This window comes from Mus caroli, chromosome 1 (assembly GCF_900094665.2).
Source record: "Mus caroli chromosome 1, CAROLI_EIJ_v1.1, whole genome shotgun sequence".
Classification (NCBI taxonomy): Eukaryota; Metazoa; Chordata; class Mammalia; order Rodentia; family Muridae; genus Mus; species Mus caroli.
In genome coordinates, this window is record NC_034570.1 from 5,879,316 (window position 1) to 5,900,102 (window position 20,787).

At 38.9% G+C, this 20,787-nt stretch overlaps 1 protein-coding gene across 1 annotated transcript in view; it reads right to left on the reverse strand.

The window, feature by feature from the left end:
* The window catches only part of Vcpip1 (valosin containing protein interacting protein 1), a 25,015-nt gene extending 6,744 nt beyond the window's left edge, over positions 1-18,271 (reverse strand). The window contains exons 1-2 of the mRNA XM_021155371.2: positions 15,291-18,271; positions 7,029-7,115 (exon numbers count right to left, since the gene is read on the reverse strand). Of these exons, the coding sequence (XP_021011030.1) occupies positions 7,029-7,115; positions 15,291-17,997 (2,794 nt within the window). The 5' untranslated portion in view covers positions 17,998-18,271. The remainder of the gene's footprint in view (positions 1-7,028; positions 7,116-15,290) is intronic.
* Between the last annotated feature and the right edge of the window lie 2,516 nt (positions 18,272-20,787).

Genomic DNA, 20,787 nt, shown 5'->3' on the forward strand with positions numbered 1-20,787 from the left:
GGATTTCTGAGGCCAGCCTGGTCTACAGAGTGAGTTCCAGGACAGCCAGGGCTATATAGAGAAACCCTGTCTAGAAAAAAGCAAAACAAAACAAAACAAAACTTTATTACTAAAGAAAAACTTTCAAATAAAAATAAAACTAATGAACTTAAAGTTAGAACTGGCACTCAAAACAGAAGTGTGAAACTTCACATTAAATTTTACACTCTCAATATTGTTCATATTTTATGTATTTATCTACCACCAAGCAACAACAAAAATACCCACAAAAGAATTAGAACTAAAACAACAATTAGGTTTATATCTTCCTTTATATCTCCTGTCTAAAGCAAGCAAAGGGGAAGAGAAAAACCCATGAATTCAAATGTTGTTTCTTTGAAAAAGACCAATAAAACTGGTAACCCAAACATTAGCCGGAGCAGTAGCAAAATGGAGCGAGGGAGGGTGCACAAATGACCAACATCAGAAAGAGCTACAGGCATTAAAGGACGACAAGGGAATACTATAAAAACAACTTGATGCCATTACATTTGACAACTTGGATGAAATGAACAGACATGTTGAAGAAATAAGCTTAGGAATAGTAACCTATTCCAGAAATTGAAATTAAATTCTCAGTGAAAGCCTGCCCAACAGGAGATTGGAGAGAGGCTTCACAGCTCAGTGTGCTTTCTTTCTCCTTTCAATTCCAGCACACACATCAGGTGGCCCAACTCCCCAATAATTCCAGCTCCAAGGGATCCAATACTGAACTCAAAGTCCTAGCCACTTCAATAAGGTAAGAAAAGAATATAAGACGTACAGATGAAAGCAAGAGCTATCTTTTATTTACAAAAGCCATGTTGTCCTACATAACCTAGGGGGGGGGAACCTACTAAAACAGTATTTATGAGCTTATTAGGAAGGTTACAAGGTACAATGTTAACACAGGAAGCCAATTTTATTTCTAGTCACTAGTAATAAACAATAAGAAACAATTTTTAATAACAGGATTAAAAGTCCAAAAATAAAATACCTACAATGTCTGTATGCTGAAACTATAAAATCTGGGTAAGAGAGAGTAAATGGAGAAACATTTTCATAAATTGCACAACAGTATTGTTAAGCTATCAAATGTTTCTGATTTGTCTATACATTTAATGAAATGACAATAAAAAAATCCCAGTAGAATTTTTTTGTTGTTGAAATAAAACAACCTGATCCTAAAGCTTGTGTGAATAAACAAGGACCAGGAATATTCAAAAAACATTTGGGAGCAGAAGAAATATTCAGTGATTTCAAGAATCACTATAAAAATACAGTAGTCAAGTCATGGCATTAGAAAAAGGACAAAAACTCTAGAATATATATATATATATTTAATTGCTTGAGTTTTGTTTGGTTTGGGTAATCTCAGAGTTGAACACATAGTCTTACATATTTATTCATGCTATGCAAGTGTTCTACCACTAAACTACATTCCCAGCCCTTTTTAATTTTGAGATAAGGTCTTGCTAGGTTTCCCAATAGGCCTTGAACTTGTAATAATTTCCTGCCTCAAATTCCTGAGTGTCTCAGCTTTTTTTTTTTTTTTTGGAGACAGGATTTCACTGTATAGCTCTGGCTGTCCTGGAACTCACTCTGTAGACCAGGCTGGCCTCGAACTCAGAAATCTGCACCACCACTGCCTGGCCGTGTCTTAAGAAGCTGTGACTATAGATATATGTCACCACACTTGGCTTCAAGTGACTTTTAAAGCAATTTTGCATATGGTATTAATTTATCCTTTCCAAATATATAACTTGTTAACTAATTTTTGAGAAGGCATCAAGATAACTCAATGGATAAAATATAGACTTTTTAATAGTAAAAGAACGATTGAACATCCACAATTAGAAACAAATCTTGATTTATGCTTTTGCAACTCATTAAAAAAAAATTAACTTCTTTTATACTTACAACTTTTCTTTTTTCTTTTCTTTTCTTTTTTTGAGAAAGGGTTTCTTTGTGTAGCCCTGGCTGTCCCAGAACTAGTTCTGTAGACTAGGCTGGCTTCAAACTCTCACAGAGATGAAGCCTACCCCTGCATATCAATTGCTGGGATTAAAGGCATACATCATCACCACCAAGCCTACTTACAACATTTTTATAATTATTATCCAAAATACACCTGAAAGTAAATATAAAAACCTAAAACTATAAGACTTTTAGAATAAAACAGTATATAATATTCATGACCTTGGGTTGAACAGGAAAAGCATGAACTATAAAAGAAAAATTTGTTAAACTGGATTTTATCTAAATTTTTAAAACTCTCATGTTCAAAAGATATCAAGAGAATGAAAGGACAAGTTAGTCAAGAAAACATTTGCTAAACACTCATCTGATCAATGATAGTACATAAAACACAAAATTTAATAGTAAAAAAATAAAAACAAGGGCTGGTGAGATGGCTCAGTGAGTAAGAGCACCCGACTGCTCTTCCAAAGGTCCAGAGTTAAAATCCCAGCAACCACATGGTGGCTCACAACCATCCGTAACGAGATCTGGCGCCCTCTTCTGGAGTGTCTGAAGACANAAATCCCAGCAACCACATGGTGGCTCACAACCATCCGTAACGAGATCTGGCGCCCTCTTCTGGAGTGTCTGAAGACAGCTACAGTGTACTTACATAAAATAAATAAATAAATCTTTAAAAATAAATAAATAAATAAAAACAATTCAACACTGAGCAAAAAGAAAAAACAAACAAATACATCAAAGGATATTCAACATCACTGTATTGGAGAAATAAACCACAGTGGGCTAATGCTATAAACCTGTGAAGAGGTTTGTTGTTTTGTTGTTGTTGTTGTTTTAATTTATTTCTTTATTTATTATCTGTAAGTACACTGTAGCTGTCTTCAGACAGAAGAGGGCGCCAGATCTCGTTATGGATGGTTGTGAGCCACCATGTGGTTGCTGGGATTTGAACTCAGCACCTTCGGAAGAGCAGTTGGAGCTCTTAACCGCTGAGCCATCTCACCAGCCCGAGGTTTGTGTTTTAAGAACAAAAACTCAGTCAAATGGTACAGCTTCATCTCAGAGGGAGAGAGATCACTGACTGAGTGCCAAGCTAACTAGGGTTACAAAACAACAAAACAAAACCAGAAAATAACTGGAACTGGAAAGATGGCTCGGTGATTAACAGTGAGTACTGCTTTTGCAAGAGGACCAGAATTTGGTTCCCAGACCCTTACTGGCGTCTCACAACTGCCAATAATCCCAATTCCAGGGGTTCTGAAGCATCTGCACTCACATCCACAGACCCACACTTATACACGTAATTTAAAATAATAACTTTTCAATTAAGCTGGGCATTGTGGCACACACCTTTAATCCCAGTGCTAGGGAGACAAAGGTAGGCAGTTCTCTGTGAGTTCACAGCCAGCCTAGTCTATAAATCAAGTCCAGGAGCCAGAGCTATTACACAGAGGAAACCCTATCTCAAAAAGCCAAAATAAACGAATAAATATATATAAACAAAAACTAGTCTAAGCCTCAGAACCCATATAAAAGAGCCAGGAATGGTGATATGCTCTTGTAATCCCAGCATTAGGGCAGCAGAGACAAAAGGACCCTTAGGACTCACAGGCCAGCTAGCCTAGCCTATTCAATAAACTCTAGGCTAGTGAAAGACCCTATCTCAAAAATCAATGTGAGCAGGGCTAGAGAGATGGCTCAGTGGTTAAGAGCACTGACTGCTCTTCCAGAGGTCCTGAGTTCAATTCCCAGCAACCACATGGTGGCTCACAGCCATCTGTAATGGGAACTGTTGCCCTCTACTGGTGTGTCTGAGGACAGCAACAGTGTACTCACGTACATAAAATAAATAATTTTTTTTTAAAAAATCAATGTGGGCAACTCTTGAGGAACAACATTTGAAGTAGTTGTCCTCTGGTCTCCACATGCATACATACATGAACACATACCCAAACATACACATGTACCTGTACATACACACACAAGCACATACGCATACAAGTGACACTACCAAATGCCAACACAAATTTAAAACAAAATGAAAAATGGTCTAATCACTTTGGAAAACGATATGGAAGTTTATATGAGTGATTGTGTGTGTGTGTGTGTGTGTGTGTGTGTGTGTGTATTATATGGTGGCAGAGTGTGTACATACGTGTGTGCATGTGGAAGCCAGAGGTCAACACTGATTATCTTCCTCTCACCTGATCCCCAGCTCACTGATTTGGCAAGACTAGCTGACCATCCAGTTACAGGAATATTCTTGACTCTGCTAGGAATACAGACACATGCCACCATGCCCTGGACTCAGATCCTCACACTTATGGAGCAGGCCCTTTACATCAATTGAGCCATTTTCCCAGTCACAGAAGTTTCTTACAAAGATGAATATATACTCACCATATGATCATAAGCTCCATTTAAGTATTTACCAAAGTGAAATGAAAAACTTACATGAAACCAGGTATAGTGGCCCATGCCTTTAATCCCAGCACTGGAGAGGCAGAGGCAGGCGGATCTCTGAGTTCAAGGCCAGCCCAGTCTACAGTACCAGTTCAGGACAGCTAGAGAAATCCCATCTCAAAATAATAACAATGATATTGATAAGGAGGAAGAAGAGGAAGAAGAAGAGGGAAGGAAGGGAGGGAGGGAGGGAGAGGTGAGGGAGGGAGGAAAGAAGGAAAAGAAAAGAGAAAAGCTTATATGAATACAAAAACCTGTACATACATGAAATGTTTACAGGGCTAGATTCATAGCAGCTAAAAATCGAAAACAGTTCAAATGTCTTTTGGTTAAGATCTTTTTTTAAAATGTGTATGTGTGTGTATGTGTGTGTGTCTGTGACCTTATGTTCCATGTATAAGGAAGGATGCCTGTAGAGGCCAGAAAATGGCTAGAGCTTCCCTGGAGCTGGAGTTATAGGATTGTGAGCTGCCCAAAGTTGGTACTGGAAACTGAATTTTAATCCTCTGCCAAGAGCAGAAAGCACTCCTAATCAACAGCTAAGACATCTCTCCAGCCTGTATTATTTTTTAATGTAATATGTTCAATCAATAAAATACTATAGGGCTGGAGAGATGGTTCAGTGGTTAAGAGCACCAACTGCTCTTCCAAAGGTCCTGAGTTCAAATCCCAGCAACCACATGGCAGCTCACAACCATTCAATGAGATCTGACGCCCTCTTCTGGTGCATCTGAAGACAGCTATGGTGTATTTAGATATAATAATAGATAAATCTTTAAAATAAGATAAAATATTATTCAGCAATGATAATGAAAACTACTAATACCTGCCTATATATACTAAAACAGTAAGACACATTCATTATCCCTGTTTCTTGCCATGTTATATCCTATACTGCTGCAGGACTTTACTAGCAAGAAAGCTATTTACCAGATCATAGACCATAGACATCTGACTTCCTTCCATATGCAAAAATAAAAATCCTTTATATAATTAAAAACAAAACAGAAAAAGGCTTTTCTCTCTAAAGGACATGGTTATGATACTTTGATTACAGTATACTGTAAGGTCTCTAGTACTATTCAATTCTAGTGCTGTACTGCAAAAGCAGCAATATGTAGTATGTAGACAAGAATATGGCTACATGCCAACAAAATTTCACAAGCAACAGATGTGACATGTCCCTCAGGCTAATTTACCAACGCCTATTCTAAGCAAAAGGAACCATGCACAAAAAGTCACCCTAGTACAACAATATGAGTGAAGCCTTTGGTTCAAACCCTAACACTAAAGGAGGACCAAAAAAAGGAAAGAAATATGCACACACTTTAAAAAAAAGAAAGAAAGAAAAAATCGAGGGCTTGAGGGGGGGAGTCTCTTGAACTGGAGATGGCTCAATGGTTAAGAACATGTACTGCTCTTTCAGAGGACTCAGTTCAGTTCCTAGCACATTGGGTTGGACCGCTCAAAGTCTCTCCAGCTCAAGAGAATCCAACACCTTCTTCTGGTGTCTGAGAGTACCTGCACTCATGTGCACACACACATATGTATACACATAATTTAAAATAAAATAAATCTTTAAGAAATAGGGCCATGGGCCATGCTGTTGCAAGAAACTACGTGGAAGTCCATCATCCACTCACTATAAAGGGCAAGGAAGATACTCTGGCAGTAGTGTCCATGACTGCAGACTCAGAGGGACATGGAAGGCTTCTATGTCAATCCTACCTCCCTCAAAAAAGTAACAGCCTAGACAGAAAGCTATTGACCAGAAATCTTAAAAATTGAGATAAAGATTGCTGAAGTATAGCTCTCCACAACTATGGCTTCTGGCAGAGGTGTGGGTAGGGAAGGACTTGAGTTTTCTTTAAGGGACTGGCCACTGGGAGTTTGACCATGCTCCACTGAGTATATGGGCAACACAAACTGGATGGGTTTTTTTTCCTGCTTTCCTTTGAGGGGGTAAGGCCACAAGGGTTGGGGAGATCTGGGAGGACTGGGGAATGTGATCATGGTTCATGATGTGAAATTCCCAACTAACCAATAAAGATAGTATGGGAAAAAACGTGTAACAAAGAAACTAGATTTTGGGGGGAAAAATGGTGGTTGTGGGGTGTCTCATTGTATTGCCCAGGCTGGGTGGGAACTCCTGGGCTCAAGAGTTCTCCAGTATCAATACTCCAACCTGGAGTATAGACATGTGGTACTATGCCCAACTGTCAGTATTTTTAATAAACTATCCTGACTATCCTTTTATACTATTACTGTATNTGACCTTTTTTGTGTGTATGTGTGTGTACATGGCTCTGTGGGTGTGGGTGTGGGTGTGGTACACATGGGCCACAGTGCACTGTGTAGCTCAGAGGACAGCTGCAGAAGCTGCCTTTCCCCTTCTACCATGGAGGTCCTAGGGGTGAAAATCAGGTTGTCAATTCAAGCTTGTCAGCACGGGCCGTGCCTCTACCCACTGAGCCATCTCACTGGGCCCCTATTTGAGTGTTCTCAAGTTTATAATAGCTTAGATGGAAACATTATCCAAGAATAAAAGCAAAATGTAACTATACCCATAGTTTTCTTCATAATATTGTAGAATACACCGCCCTGCTGGAACATGTGAGGAAGTCCCTTTGCATAAGACCACACGTCTTCTCCTAAAAGACAAAAGCAGACCAAGTGTGAGCGCAAACATGAGAGGGCCATCGTTGACTATGCTGACACAGGTTAGCCTAAAGGAGACTGCAGGGCCCAGATCCACAATGACTATAACACAGATACAATGGCATTCCAGAAAAGGGACGGACCATGTAAAGGTGAGAGTTACTGCCAACTGCTGTTACAGAGAAGCCTAACCCAGTGTTTGAAGGCCCATGTCACTTTTCAGGACACCATAACAATTTACATTTTTAATAAGTTCCCTCAATTTTTAAATATAGGAGCTAACAAAAATATCCTTAAAACTGCACAAATCAGTACTGAGCATATGAAACAAAATATATTTGAAGTTTCAGAGTTCCTCAAGGAAAACTTGCTGGTAAACACTGGTCAGGAACTGAAAAGATATTCATTCACTTTTAACTAGAATACAGAATTGTATTGTGTACGTGTGTGTAAAAAGCAAAGAAAAAGAAATAGCCATGGAGAAAAATAAGTAGAGATTAAATATAAGCTATTAACTTGTTGTTTTTTTGTTTCCCAAAGTCCAGAGTTCAATCCCTACCAACAAAAGGGAAAAAAGATAACAGTATTTGAAAGCATCAGAATGGAAGAATAGAATATGCCAATGCGCGGCTTCTTTATACTTTCATTATTTTCATCATTACATCATAGAAAATAAGAACACAGAGCAATAGTGGGTTAACTTTTGTCTTTTTTACTAGAAAATTATACTGCTGGGCCTGAGTCTTGTATGGAAATAACTGATGCTAATTAATCATATGTCTGCAATCCTTCCCCATACCATAAAGAGGAATATGAAGTTGTGTTAACACTCAGCTAAAATTATCTTTTTTTTTCTTTTTCTTCCAAGATTTATCTATTTATTTTATGTATATGAGTACACCATTGCTCTCCTCAGACACACCAGAAGAGGGCAACAGATCCCACCACAGATGGTTGTGAGCCACCATGTGGTAGCTGGGAACCAAACTCAGGACTTCTGGAAGAGCAGTCGGTGCTCTCCAGCCCCATAAAGTTTATCTTTAGTGAACCAATTTAAAATATAAACTTTTAAAAGCCTTGGCATGTGAACCTTCATTTAACTAGAACATTCAATTACAAAAACACTTTTTACTAATAATACAGTACTATTACCAAAATGGTTATATTTAAATGAAAACATAGAGGAAAGTTTGACTTAAAATATCAAATACCCCCAAGTACAAATAAACTAATAACTCCTATACTAATAACAGCTATACTGACCAAATTTTATCTAGAAAATTTCTTTCTATGGTGATAACCTTTCATTTAATTATGATCATTCTTATCCTAAATAGTCACAGTTTTTCTAAAATATTCAAGGATATTATTTGGAAAACATAAGGGTAGCAGGGCTTGGGGTTGGTTTGGGGTTTTTTGTTGTTGTTTTGGCTTTTGGGGGTAAGAATCTGAACAGGTGCCAAAGTGAGAGTAATGTGAAAAATAGCACATTTCTTAGCACTTCACACTCCAGACCATGTCATCTTTAAGCAGGTCATGTATCTCTTTGTTTTTCATCATCTCCCCATAAAGTCTCATCAGCTGCACTCCTCATAAATTATGAATAGCAGATAACCCTACTATACTATTTTGTTTATGTTATGTATTTTTGTTTAATTTTATACATTAAGGGTAAAGTTTTTTAATCTCTATCACCCAAGAACTAATTTTTGCCCCAGAAATGGTAATAGGTTAAAGGAAGTATAATACCATCTAAGCTGCTATTATTCACCTATCTTTGAGCTGAGAAGGTACCTTTAACATCATCTTCTCCAGTCACAACTAAGTTCTATTTCATTTACAAGCAAACAAAGCTCAGAACAATGCTTAAATAATTCTCCCAAGATCATGCAGCAGTGGCAAGATACAGTATGAGTCTTCACACCAATCCAAAGTTCATACATAACCCTAAAATTAAACACCTACTAGAGTTCAAATCATGTTAAAACAAACATGACAGCTCTATTCACGGTCCTGCTTTATAAAAATGCACGATATTAACCGGCTATAGAAAAAAGAAATTATTCCCTTTGGTATATAAATACCTCCAGTAAGTTATCTTTGTTGCTAAGAGAAATAAATAAGATAGGGGACTAGAGATCAGGATCTTAGTACAAGCCCACCACAGTCACATAAAGGTCTCCATGGTACCTTCTTCATATATTACTACTGTCTCCTGCCTATATTACTGCCCCCACTCAACTGGTTTTCCCTGAGTCTTGTCCTCCCCAACTCCCTTGTTCATGTAGAGTTAAATCTCCCATACTGAAGCAAAGTAGTCCAAAAGAAATCCTCAGCTCCACAAGAAGTCCTAAGGCCAGTGTAAGTTATAGGACAATGTCTAAAAAAAAAAAAAAAAAAAAAAAAAAAAAAAAGGAAAAGAAAAGAAAAGAACATAGATAAAAGCCCAAGATCCCTTTTTACGTAATACAAGAGCTAGTCCTTCTCTACCAGCCTCACCCCACACCTTCCCGTGACTTTTGTTTTGCTGTTGTGAGACAGGGTCTCACCAAGTAGCTGAGACTAGTTTAGAACTCCCAATCATCCTTCCTCTTCTTCCACCTCCTGAGTGCTGGAATTCTAGGCACACACCATCATCAAGCCCAGTTCCCTCTGCCTTAATTTTTATGACACAACGCAAACTGTTGCAGTGTCCTAAGACCAATAATTGTTACATATTCCTTAAAAGGCAGTTTAAAGAATAAACTTAAAATTCAATAATTGTTCATCAGGTACAGGCACACATTTACTGCCAAGCGTGACAATCCAAATTCAATCCCCAGACCCTCATGGTGGGAGGAGAACCAACTCCCTCAAGCTGTCCTCTGACCTACACATATGTGCTGTGGAGCATGTACACGCATGCACACACACACACACAAATTAAATAGGTACAATAAAAATAAAGTATAAAATTAAATGTAAGTGTCACTTCCTCTACAATTCATCTGAGTGGTTGAGTAATACCTACTTTGATATCAATATTTACAGAAATACCAAGGCCACTATTATACTGCTGGCTAATTTAGTGTACTTTTTCTTTCTTCTTTTAAACTAAAAGGTTTTCAGATTCAGGAAAAGGTCAGTGGTTCATTAGACTTTCTATTCCCAGGACCTGGCACAGCACTGAACAACTGCATTCTTAATAGTGGTTGAATAAACACATAGAATGAGTACCACAAATGAGGTTTTTTTTATTTGTTTTTCTGGCTTAGTCGTTAAGAGCACCTGCTACTCTTCTACAGGAAGGACCTGGGTTCAATTCTCAACACATTCTTGGCCACTTACAATCAGCTGTTTCAGGAGACCTGACATTTTCTTTTGGCTTCTGGGGGCACTAGGCAAACAAGTATTGTACACACATGCATGTAAGAAAAGAGGAAAAAATGACAGTACCATAACTGAATCTGTAAAGCCTAACAAACACCATCACCTTGTTTCAAGACTAATAAATCAAACTCAGCAAAAACAAAACGGAGCTCCATCTTTTTAGGACGAACTTTTTTTTTTTTTAATTTATTCTATGTAAGTACACTGTAGCTGTTTTCAGACAGACACCCTAGAAGAGGGCATCAGATCTCATTACGGATGGTTGTGAGCCACCATGTGGTTGCTGAGACTTGAACTCAGGACCTTTGGAAGAGCAGTCAGTGTTCTTAACCACTAAGCCATCTCTCCAGCCCTAGGACAAACTCTTAAGAGAAGAGGAATATTATGGTGAAACCTCCATTATATCAACACAGTATTCTGTGATAGTCTCCCAACTAGTTTTACTTGATAGTCAGCTGTTTTTCATAGTACAACAGTAAAACATTTCTAGATGATGTACTATGTGTGAAGATAGAAAATAAACCACCATAAATAATCTCTTTTCACTGTCTTCTTCTGGAATCCTTCCTAGAGCCTTCAGTTCTCCTCTCTAACAGAGATATACATAGCAGAAGTACTACAGATGATTTTCTTCTACTTTATCTACTGTTTCTTTTCTATTTCAGAAGCGATTTTTAGGGCTGGAGAGATGGCTCAACGGTTAAAAGCACTGACTGCTCTTCCAGAGGTACTGAATTCAATTCCCAGCAACCACACGGTGGCTCACAACCATCTTTAACCAGATTCGATGACCTCTTCTGGTGTGTCTAAAGACAGCTGCTACAGTGTACATAACTCATTCATATATATATATATTAGAATCTTAAATAAATATATATATATATTAGAATCTTTAAAAAAAAACAGAAGCTAGTTTCAATTTTTAAAATTTACATTAAAAACCTTGTTTCAAGGTGGAGTGTGGTGGTGTGCACCTTTAATTCCAGGCAAAGGCAGGTAGATCTCTTGTGAGTTTGAAGCCATGTGGTCTACAAAGTGAGTACCAGGACACCCAGAGCTACCCAGAGAAACCCTGTCTTGAACAAAAACTAAAACCAAAACAAAAAACAACCACATGTTACTTTATATATATTGGAATTCTTTGGAAGAAAATAAAAGCAAGTAAAATATATCAAATGGCTAAATCATAGAAGTGATTAACTTAATCTTCAAAGTATAATTACATAAATTACCTATAATGTATACGATCAACATCATATTCAACTTTATGACTATTCTCACTACAGATGTACTACATATAAAAAATTGAAACCATTCACTGGCACATAAGGAATACCACCATAAATAAATGTATAAGCATAATCTAGATTACAAACTTTCACCTAGCATTTGAAGAAAAACATAAAGAGAGAATAATAATATAGAGATCCAACATCACCTAAAAAAATAAACATCTGAATTCCAAATGTGATCTTGGAAAATCCTGGGGTATTATGATGGGCTTAGTAAGTAGAAACACGTTTGCTAAGCATGCATGAGATCTTGCATTCAACTACCAGTACCACCTTCACCAATAAGAAAAAAAGAATTTACAAGTGTTATGAGAATTTTGGATGCTGGGGATTGACCCAAATAGGGCCTATATTTTAAAAGTATACAGTAAAAAGCCACAGTCCTTTCAGGAAGAAAAACAGTGTAATAAAATCCAATAAGCTTCTCCATTTTTCAAAAGTTGGTAGCAAACAGAGATAACTAAACTACAGTCAAATTTTGTTTTCACTAAACCTATCTTTACCTCCTGATAATGCTATGATAATCAGAAAATAGTAAGAAAAAAGAAATGAGCCAAATCTTATGGTAGATCATATCTACCAAAGTTATCATATAATAAAATACAAACAAGTGATCTACAAGGAATTGTACTAATATATTTTGCAAAGTCATAGTTGGGGGTTGATTTAAACACTATACAAATAATGAAGATGGCAGTCTGCAAAAACTAAATTAAATAAACTCCAATGGTCTGGATAAAATGTACTGAAAGTATATGTGAAATATACTACCATTATATGTTTCAAAGCAACCGTGACTGTTTCCATGAATGCCCCATACCAAGATGACTGATATATTATTTTGTTGATCTAATACAAAAATCTATTTAATGAATATTGTACTTAAAAACATAAGAAGGTAAGGTCCTAAGTATAATCTTAGCACCACAAAAACAAAAGCTCAAAACAGCCCTTTTCTCTACCCCATGACCTCCATGATATAAACTGTGTTCTATCACACCCTCCCCAGCATGATAAATTGAACCATCTGAAGCCATTAGCTAAAAAAAACAGCCCCAAAAAAGGAAAAACACATCCCTGGCTACTACAAGTCCACACACATACCCCTCTCTCTCCCCGAACCGTGTGTGTGTGTGTGTGTGTGTGTGTGTGTGTGTGTGTAATCAAATAAGACATTTTTCTAAAATTCTATGACTGATATATTTGAGGTTTATCATTTTTTATGTCTACAGAAAAGAAGGTTGGTTGGTTGTGTTTTGATAAAAGCTATAAAATCAGAAGACTTCCTCAGCAAAGGATCAGAATAGAAGGTAGCATCTTGGGGAACTCATAGTCTAAACTGGTTCCTAGAAAATTAGATGCAGGAAGCTTAAATCAATACTTTTTGAAAAGTAATTATAAGCTAGTATTTTTACTAACTTTCATTACAGAATATATTACCATACTAAGCAAATACTTGACTACTGATTCATAATCTCACCCATGCCAATGTATTAATCTACAACGGAGTAAATGGAATCTTTACCTACACTCTCCCCTGTTATCAAATGAAGCTAAATGAATGGTAAAAGTAAATGCTCTTATAAAATCATGGAATCAGGTAAAGAGGGTGTTCTGGCAGAAGCGCCAAAAACCAGGACTCATACAAATATTCCTATCCTTCAGCAAAGATTCCTTTCTAGTTACCAGAATTATCATGAACCCCAGGTGATAAATTTCTCTTTTGTACAACAGTGTATAAGCACTGCCAAATTCTGCTTTTCAGACTCTTTTTCAATGTTGAATGCTGACTATCCATTCCATTTCTGCAGATACAGTCTTTCTTTTTTTTGTTGGTTTTTTTGTTTTTTGTTTTGTTTTGTTTTTTTCTGTTTTGTTCTTTAAGACAGGGTTTCTCTGTATAGCTCTGGCTGTCCTGGAACTCAGAAATCCACCTGCCTCAGTCTCCTAAATGCTGGGATTAAAGGTGTGCACCACCACGCCCGGCTACAGTCTTTCTTTAGACATGTTAAATTCAATTAAAAACAAAACAAAACCCTTCAAATTGCTTACTATTCGTTGGGCACTAGCTATGGGATATACAAAGTCAATAGGAGATATTCACCACATAAATGTTCAAATTTACCCTCTTTTAAGACAGACATTATCACCCTGTTTTAACTTAGGAAACTGCCAGTCTTAAAATATTTTCTGACCAGGCAGTCAGAAAAAAAATTCTGTATATACCTAATTTTGCCCATTTTATGAGGATGTTATTTTCAGAGTTCTGGGAATACTTTACCCATGTTCATATCAACTACAAGTGATCTTTTGTACAGAAGCAATTGAAATATTGGGGAGTTAATAGTTTTCCTGAAATCACTAAGTAATTTGAGCCAAGAATCAAACTGTGTCTTCTGATTCCCAACATCATACAGCCATTCTTCTATTCCACAAAATCTCTAAGAAACCACAATGTCTCAGAAATATAGAAAATACCTAGGATGGTTTCCCCAATTCAGTTTTTATGCCTACCAAACCAAAATGGACAATATCAAGTTGAAAGTTTGTACAGCTTTTATATCTCCCATGAGTAGGCTCCCAACTTAAAGCCAGTAATAACAAATCATTATAGTAGACCAAGGCCCAATTCACTACTATTTAGTAGTCTGAGAAAACAGAATTAAAAGCCAGCCCTTTTCTAGCAAAAAGTTCTAATCTCAACAATATTAAGTCTCTTCTAACAACCTTTAAATTTTCTTCATACTTGAAAACTGTGTAAAGCATGTTAACACACCAACTTAAAGACAAAGGTTAAGCAAATAATGTAAATAGCGTACCACTAGGCAGGATCCCAAATTATCTAAAGGCTGAAATTACAGTATTTAGCTGATAGTATATTTTCCTTCAATTTATACTAAATCATCAAAAAGAAATTCCTAACCCCATTGCCATCTTTCTTGTTTGCTTCTTACAAGCTATTCACTGCAATTATGCCAGAGTCACTGAACCATAAAATTAAACACAAAACCTATCATACACATAAGAAAAACATAATGAAGGAAGAACAGGAAATGGAAGAGATAGGCTAGTAGGTGGGAGCGCAGTGAGACTATAAACACCAGAAACTGCAATTCATCAAACAGGAAGTCCTGAAATCACATGACAGACAGGAAAATGAAATTAAAAATAAATGAAAAATGATCAAGATGGAGCTCAGAAAGGGAGAAAAAGAAAGGGCTTTAACTATAAACACATTTTTTAAAATAAATTTTGAAATAAAATTAATTAATCTTGTTTACAGTTGAGTAACTACTTTCATTCTGTAGTTTCATGCTGTTCTAATTCACTCAATAATATTAGTATCTACTACCAAACACTAAGGAAAATAATTTTCTCCTATGTATAGAATCAAATATTTATGGTAACAACAGGTTTTTCTTTTCCCTCTCCACAACAAAAAAAAAAAAACCCTCAGTATTTTATACTCACAATAAAAATACACCATCATAGTTTAATTGCTCTTACCCATTAATGTAGCTAAAAGACACAAGGAGTACATTTCTTTGTCAGCTTGCTCCTGAAGTTCCTTAGATGACAGTTTACCAGTAACAGCAATCTCTTCTTGTTTCACAGTGTGGGCTGAGTGTGCAGCAGTGGATGGACCACCTTCTGCTCTTCCTTTTAAGATCTCTATTGTAATTCTGTCACCGTGCTGTAAAGGAACTGGCTCCTTTTCCATCCCTGCCTGGGGTGGCATTAACTCTTTAGGAGGAAAGCCATATCGAATACACTGTAAATATGGAGGAATGTTGAACTCTCTGGCTATACTTTCCTGAAGCTCATAAAAGGTTGTTGAAGGCTTAAGGGTAACCATGGACTGCCGTCCATCGTTAGTTGTTATTCGAATCTTTTTCTCCTTAGAAGTGGTAGGTGAGTAGGGAGCCTTGGTGGGGGTGGCAGGTGCAGATGATGGCCCATCGCGAATAGTACTTGGAGAAACAGTTCTGGGCTGCCCCTTTTGCTCTTGTTTTAATTTCTCTGTTTTCCGTTTCTGCATCACAGAAGCTTGTTCTGTGATGTTCTGTTGAATAGTTCTTTCAGTTTTACTCATGTTTAATTCTTCCTTATGCAAAGTTTTTGTTTTCTGTCCAGTAAGAATAATTTTAGTTGGTAGCTGAGACTCCAATTCTTGTCCTTGCACATCTCCAACTCTCTGAGCATGAGCACCATCTATATTTACAGGAGTGTAATCGTCAGGATTTTTTTTTGCAGTCTGATGCAATATAGTGTGGACAACTTTCTGAACTAGGATCTCACTCCCAAATTCACCTGGAAAGTGCTTGGTAACAAGTTTCATTGCAACATCATAAACATTACTATTCAAAGATGGATCGCTTTCATACTGAAACCAATATACTGTTTCTCTGACTACTCTTCCTCCCCACTCCAACGTGATAGGAAAAGCTTCTGGAAGATTGTCATACTCTTTACCTTCCCAAAAGTGTTTGAAGCCACAACCACATTTGCCACCAGTAGACCTAGAATTAGTTCTGTCTCCATCCAAATACACAATAGAGCCATCTCCTCTGACTCTTCGCACAGAAGAGCCATGGCACCAATTACAAGCTGTTAGATTACTCAATCCATAGTCTGGTAGCAGAACATCTTTCACTGGATCATATGAACAAACCAAATTGTTTAAGGGAAAGCTGTAATTTTTGTCAGGCCTCAACTGCCCATGAGTACTTTTTGCCAAGTTATACAGTTTCCCTCCTGGAGCCAACCACTCAGAAGGGACGTGAAGTTCAGAAAGGGCACCACAAAGCAAACACTTATGAAGGCGATTGTCCATTACTGCTTTTTTAGCAGCTGCTGTAACTTCCTCAGGCTGAACTCCTATCACCCCAGTCCTTCTGTAGAAATACTGATGTACATCAGCAACCAAACTAGGATGGATACCATGTTTGTCCATAAAGACTTCTTCCATAGCAGCAACCAGCCTAAGTAAGTACTTATCCTGCAAACTTCTGTCTCCTCCAATAACACAGCCACCATCCTCCTCAAGCTTGATGTACTTTTTAATAAGGTCCTGAGGCACACCCCACGCTTTAGGTAACAAATTCATGGGTAGTTTGGGCAAGGCAGCTCCCTTTATGCCTACCAAGGGAATATAATGGTTTCTACCAGAGCTACTCCACGCAATACAGATTGGCTTGTTCAAATGACCATCTCTCCCAGTGCATTTCTCTGCAGGTATGAGGCCAGGTAGAAAGGTGGCTGAATAATCACCAGAGCTTCTCATGCCGCTGAGGGAATCTAAAAGAATTATGGGACGATGTAACACATTGGCAAGGCCGAATATGTGGATATTCCTCAGGCCTAAGGGGACACCTTCAGGTGGCACAAATAGAGGGTCACATTCATTGATAATGTCCTCCCACTCGGCAGCATCAATAAAGTCATGAAACAGGGCTTGATATCGGGCTAGGTGCTGCTGAAAGTGCTGCTTAAGATTCTCCCTCAGAGCATGCCAGAAGAGCTCTCGGCCTACTAGAGCCCTAGACACAGCATGCACTAGGCAGTGTCCATCCCCATCCACATGCACTGGGATGAGGCATTCTTGACTTTTATTAGCCCGTTTGATATCCTCGAGAGTGTCGTGCAAATACAGGAGGCTTCCGGAGCGGTCCTTGCCATAGCCCACTGTGTTGACGTGCTCTGGTTCGATGAGGAAGGCCCGGTCACCAAGTAACGCGCAATCGAACAGTTCGCCTTGGTTCATGTCCCGTAGAAGCTTGGCCCGGCCCGTTTGTTTGTCCATTCCATAGCGTGCCAATATCGGCGACAATAATTTGCAGTGGTAGTTGGAGAGGCCCATCACCTTTACCAGTTCCGTGTTCTTCTTGGGAGCCCCCGTCACTCCGAGTAGCGCGTTCCGCAGCAGATTGTGCAGCACTACGTCCGGGTCGGTCACCTCCTCCACTCCCAGCAGCTGTTGCTGCTCGTGCCGCTGTCCGCACTCGGTACACTCGATGCTGACAGAACCCGAGGCCGGGAAGAAGAGGCGCGCCTGGCACTTGGGATCCGGGCAACTCCCGGAAAGGATTCTTCGGTCCCTTCGTTTCGAAAGGCCCCCCGGAGAAGCCGCCGCCGCCAGAGACGACGAAGTCTGCGGAGCCTCAGGGGGAGGCGGCGGCGGCGGCAGCGGAGGAGGCGGCGGCGGCTGAGACATCGCTCTGGGCTCTCGCTCGGCGTCCCAAGCGACCCTCAAAGGCACATAGCCAGACCTCCGCCGGCCCGACGAGGTCTAGTCCAGGCCCAGGGCGAATGGCTTTCCTTTTCCTACCAGTTCCTCCTCCTCCTAGGCGAAGGCGGAAGCGCCGGACGTTGTTTCTCTTCTCACTTCTCCACTGTCTTAGCCGTTGCCCCGAACGTAACGGCCACCACCCCACCCCGCACTCACACTCACTCACTCTCGCTCTCTCCCTCAGACACAGACATACACGCCCTCACTGAGACTGCGCAGGCGTAGCTTCTGCTCTGCCCTCTGGGAACGAGAGTCTTCCGGCTCCTCTCTCGCGAAGCAGTGCTAGGCGCTTCCGTCCAGAAAGAACTTCAAATACCGTGATGCAAAGCGACTGGACGCACGCGGGGAGGAGGAAGAGGAAGGCACTCGGAAGGTGGGGGCAGAAAGGAAGTCGATGATTCGCGGAGCTTGTCGGTAGTTGTATTTTTAACTGGGTCTCTTTTGTAGTTTGTCCCCCATTCTATGGCCCAGGAGAAAGAGTCAGAGAAATCACATTCCTAGGGTGCAGTGTCCCCCTGCACTTTCCCCTTGCGCAGAAAGGAGTGTGCTTGGGGAAAACAAAAGTGAAAAGGATTGGTGTGGAAGAGGGTCCAAAGTCCACCACCACTGCTAGGAAGTCCGGGTTAAAGGTCCTAAGAACATGGAAGAGGGAGTTTTCTATGAGGCTACTTTTTTTTTTTTTTTTAGTATATTAGTTTTTTCAAATACGATGTCATTTTTTTTTTAATTACCACTTAGCTAGCAAGTGCGGTAACTGAGCTTCTATCTTATTCGTAGTTATAATGAAGTACTCTACTGCTCTAGTTTGATCTCTCAATTAACAAGAAGTGAGCAACAGCTGGTGTCCGGTGGCAAAATCTGGCTGTTTTGGTTGGGCCACAAGAAATTTAAATTATTATTATTTTTTAATATACATGTGTTTGAACGGTGAACAGCACTTCCCTAAAAAGTTAAATTTTTAAGGTGTTAACATCAAAACACCTTGAGACAGATTACCTTCTTTTTGTTTTCGAAAAAACATTTGTTTTTCTGTATTACGCAGAAACTGGGAAAGCAGTTGCTATTTTCAAAAGACCCCTAGTGCCCTGGAGGGCTGATGCATGGAGAGAGATCCAGCACAAGGCCAACCTGGACTATGAGGCAGGAACTTGTCAGAACAGATCAGAAAACCTTCATGAAGAAAGTATATTCAAGAGGAAATGAGGACTTAGTAAACTAGAGTTGTAAAGCACTTTGGGCAAGATAAGTAGTCTGTATACTGTATAAAGATGAGAGGGGTTAAGTCCACAGTAATTCCAGACTTAAGCAACCATCAGAATCAAACGCAGCACTCCAGAAAAAAATGGTGTCTGGGAACAGCCTGAAAATTTACATTTTGAGCAGGGTGTCTGGCTGGTAGGTTAATGATGGGAAGGTCACAGTTTGAGAATTACTGATCGCCAACTTGTAAGAACACTTTTAAAGAAAACATCCTGTTATTATATTTGTCTTTTTGTCTGTCTGTCTGTTTGTTTGTTTGTGTAGAACTCACTAAATAGACAAGGCTGGCCTCAAATCCACAGAGATCCACCTGCCTCTGTCTCCTGAGGGATGGGACTAAAGATGTTTGCCACCAACCTGTCTTCTTTTTTAAGTGTTAAGGAAATTGCTTGTCATCAAATGTTTAAAAAAAATAAGTTTAAAAGAAAGTTAACGCCGGGCGTGGTGGCGCACGCCTTTAATCCCAGCACTCGGGAGGCAGAGGCAGGCGGATTTCTGAGTTCGAGGCCAGCCTGGTCTACAAAGTNAAAAAAAAAAAAAAAAAAAAAAAGAAAGTTAACATTGTCTGTTAGCAGTTAGAGGTCACAATTATTAAGGTTTTTCTATGCATATATAGTATACATTTTTACTTTTTGAGCCCAAGCAAACCTCAAACTCCCTATAGTAGAGAATTGACCTTGAACTTTCTGTCCTCTGCCTCCACCTCCCAACCACCAGGGTCAGAGGTACATACCACTACACCTAGGTTATGCAATGTTAAGGGCTGAACTTGGCGCTTCATGCATGATAGGCAGGCATTCTACTAACTGAGATATAATCCCAGCCTGCATAATATATAGGAGGTTTTTACTTCACTCTATTTTTCAGACTATAATATAATTACATGTCCCTTCCCATTCCTCCTTCCTAACCCTCACATATGCCCCTCCTTGCTCTCGTTCAAATTCGTGGTCTCAACTGATGCGTTTTTCAAACTGTGTGTGTGTGTGTGTGTGTATACATATATAGATCTATAACTGTTCTTTGTGTTAAACATACTGTTTTTTCTCTGAAATTCAGGATAATTAGGCTCTATGTTTCTGTCCACTTGACAGAAGTGGACAGAAGTTGAAGTTATCTGATTATTATTTTAATTAAAAGTAATGTAAAAATAATAGCTTTTTCATTACTTACTATGACATAGTCATGTATTCCTAAGTACATAAATACAACCTGTTCAGTCTGTATCATGTTATTTGTATGCGTGTTTTCAAGGTTGATTATTTGGTATGGGATAAGTTACTGGTGTGCTTCTCCCTAGGTAAGACTGCTTCCTCTCCTCTCAGAATTCCTTAACTGTTTAGAGTTCTTTGTGCAGGGTTGAGGCCATACAGGCTTTCACCTCTCCACTTTAGTATGTTTACAGTTGTTTTTAAAGGGATCAAAATTGTTTAATAATAACAGTAGTAGCTATTA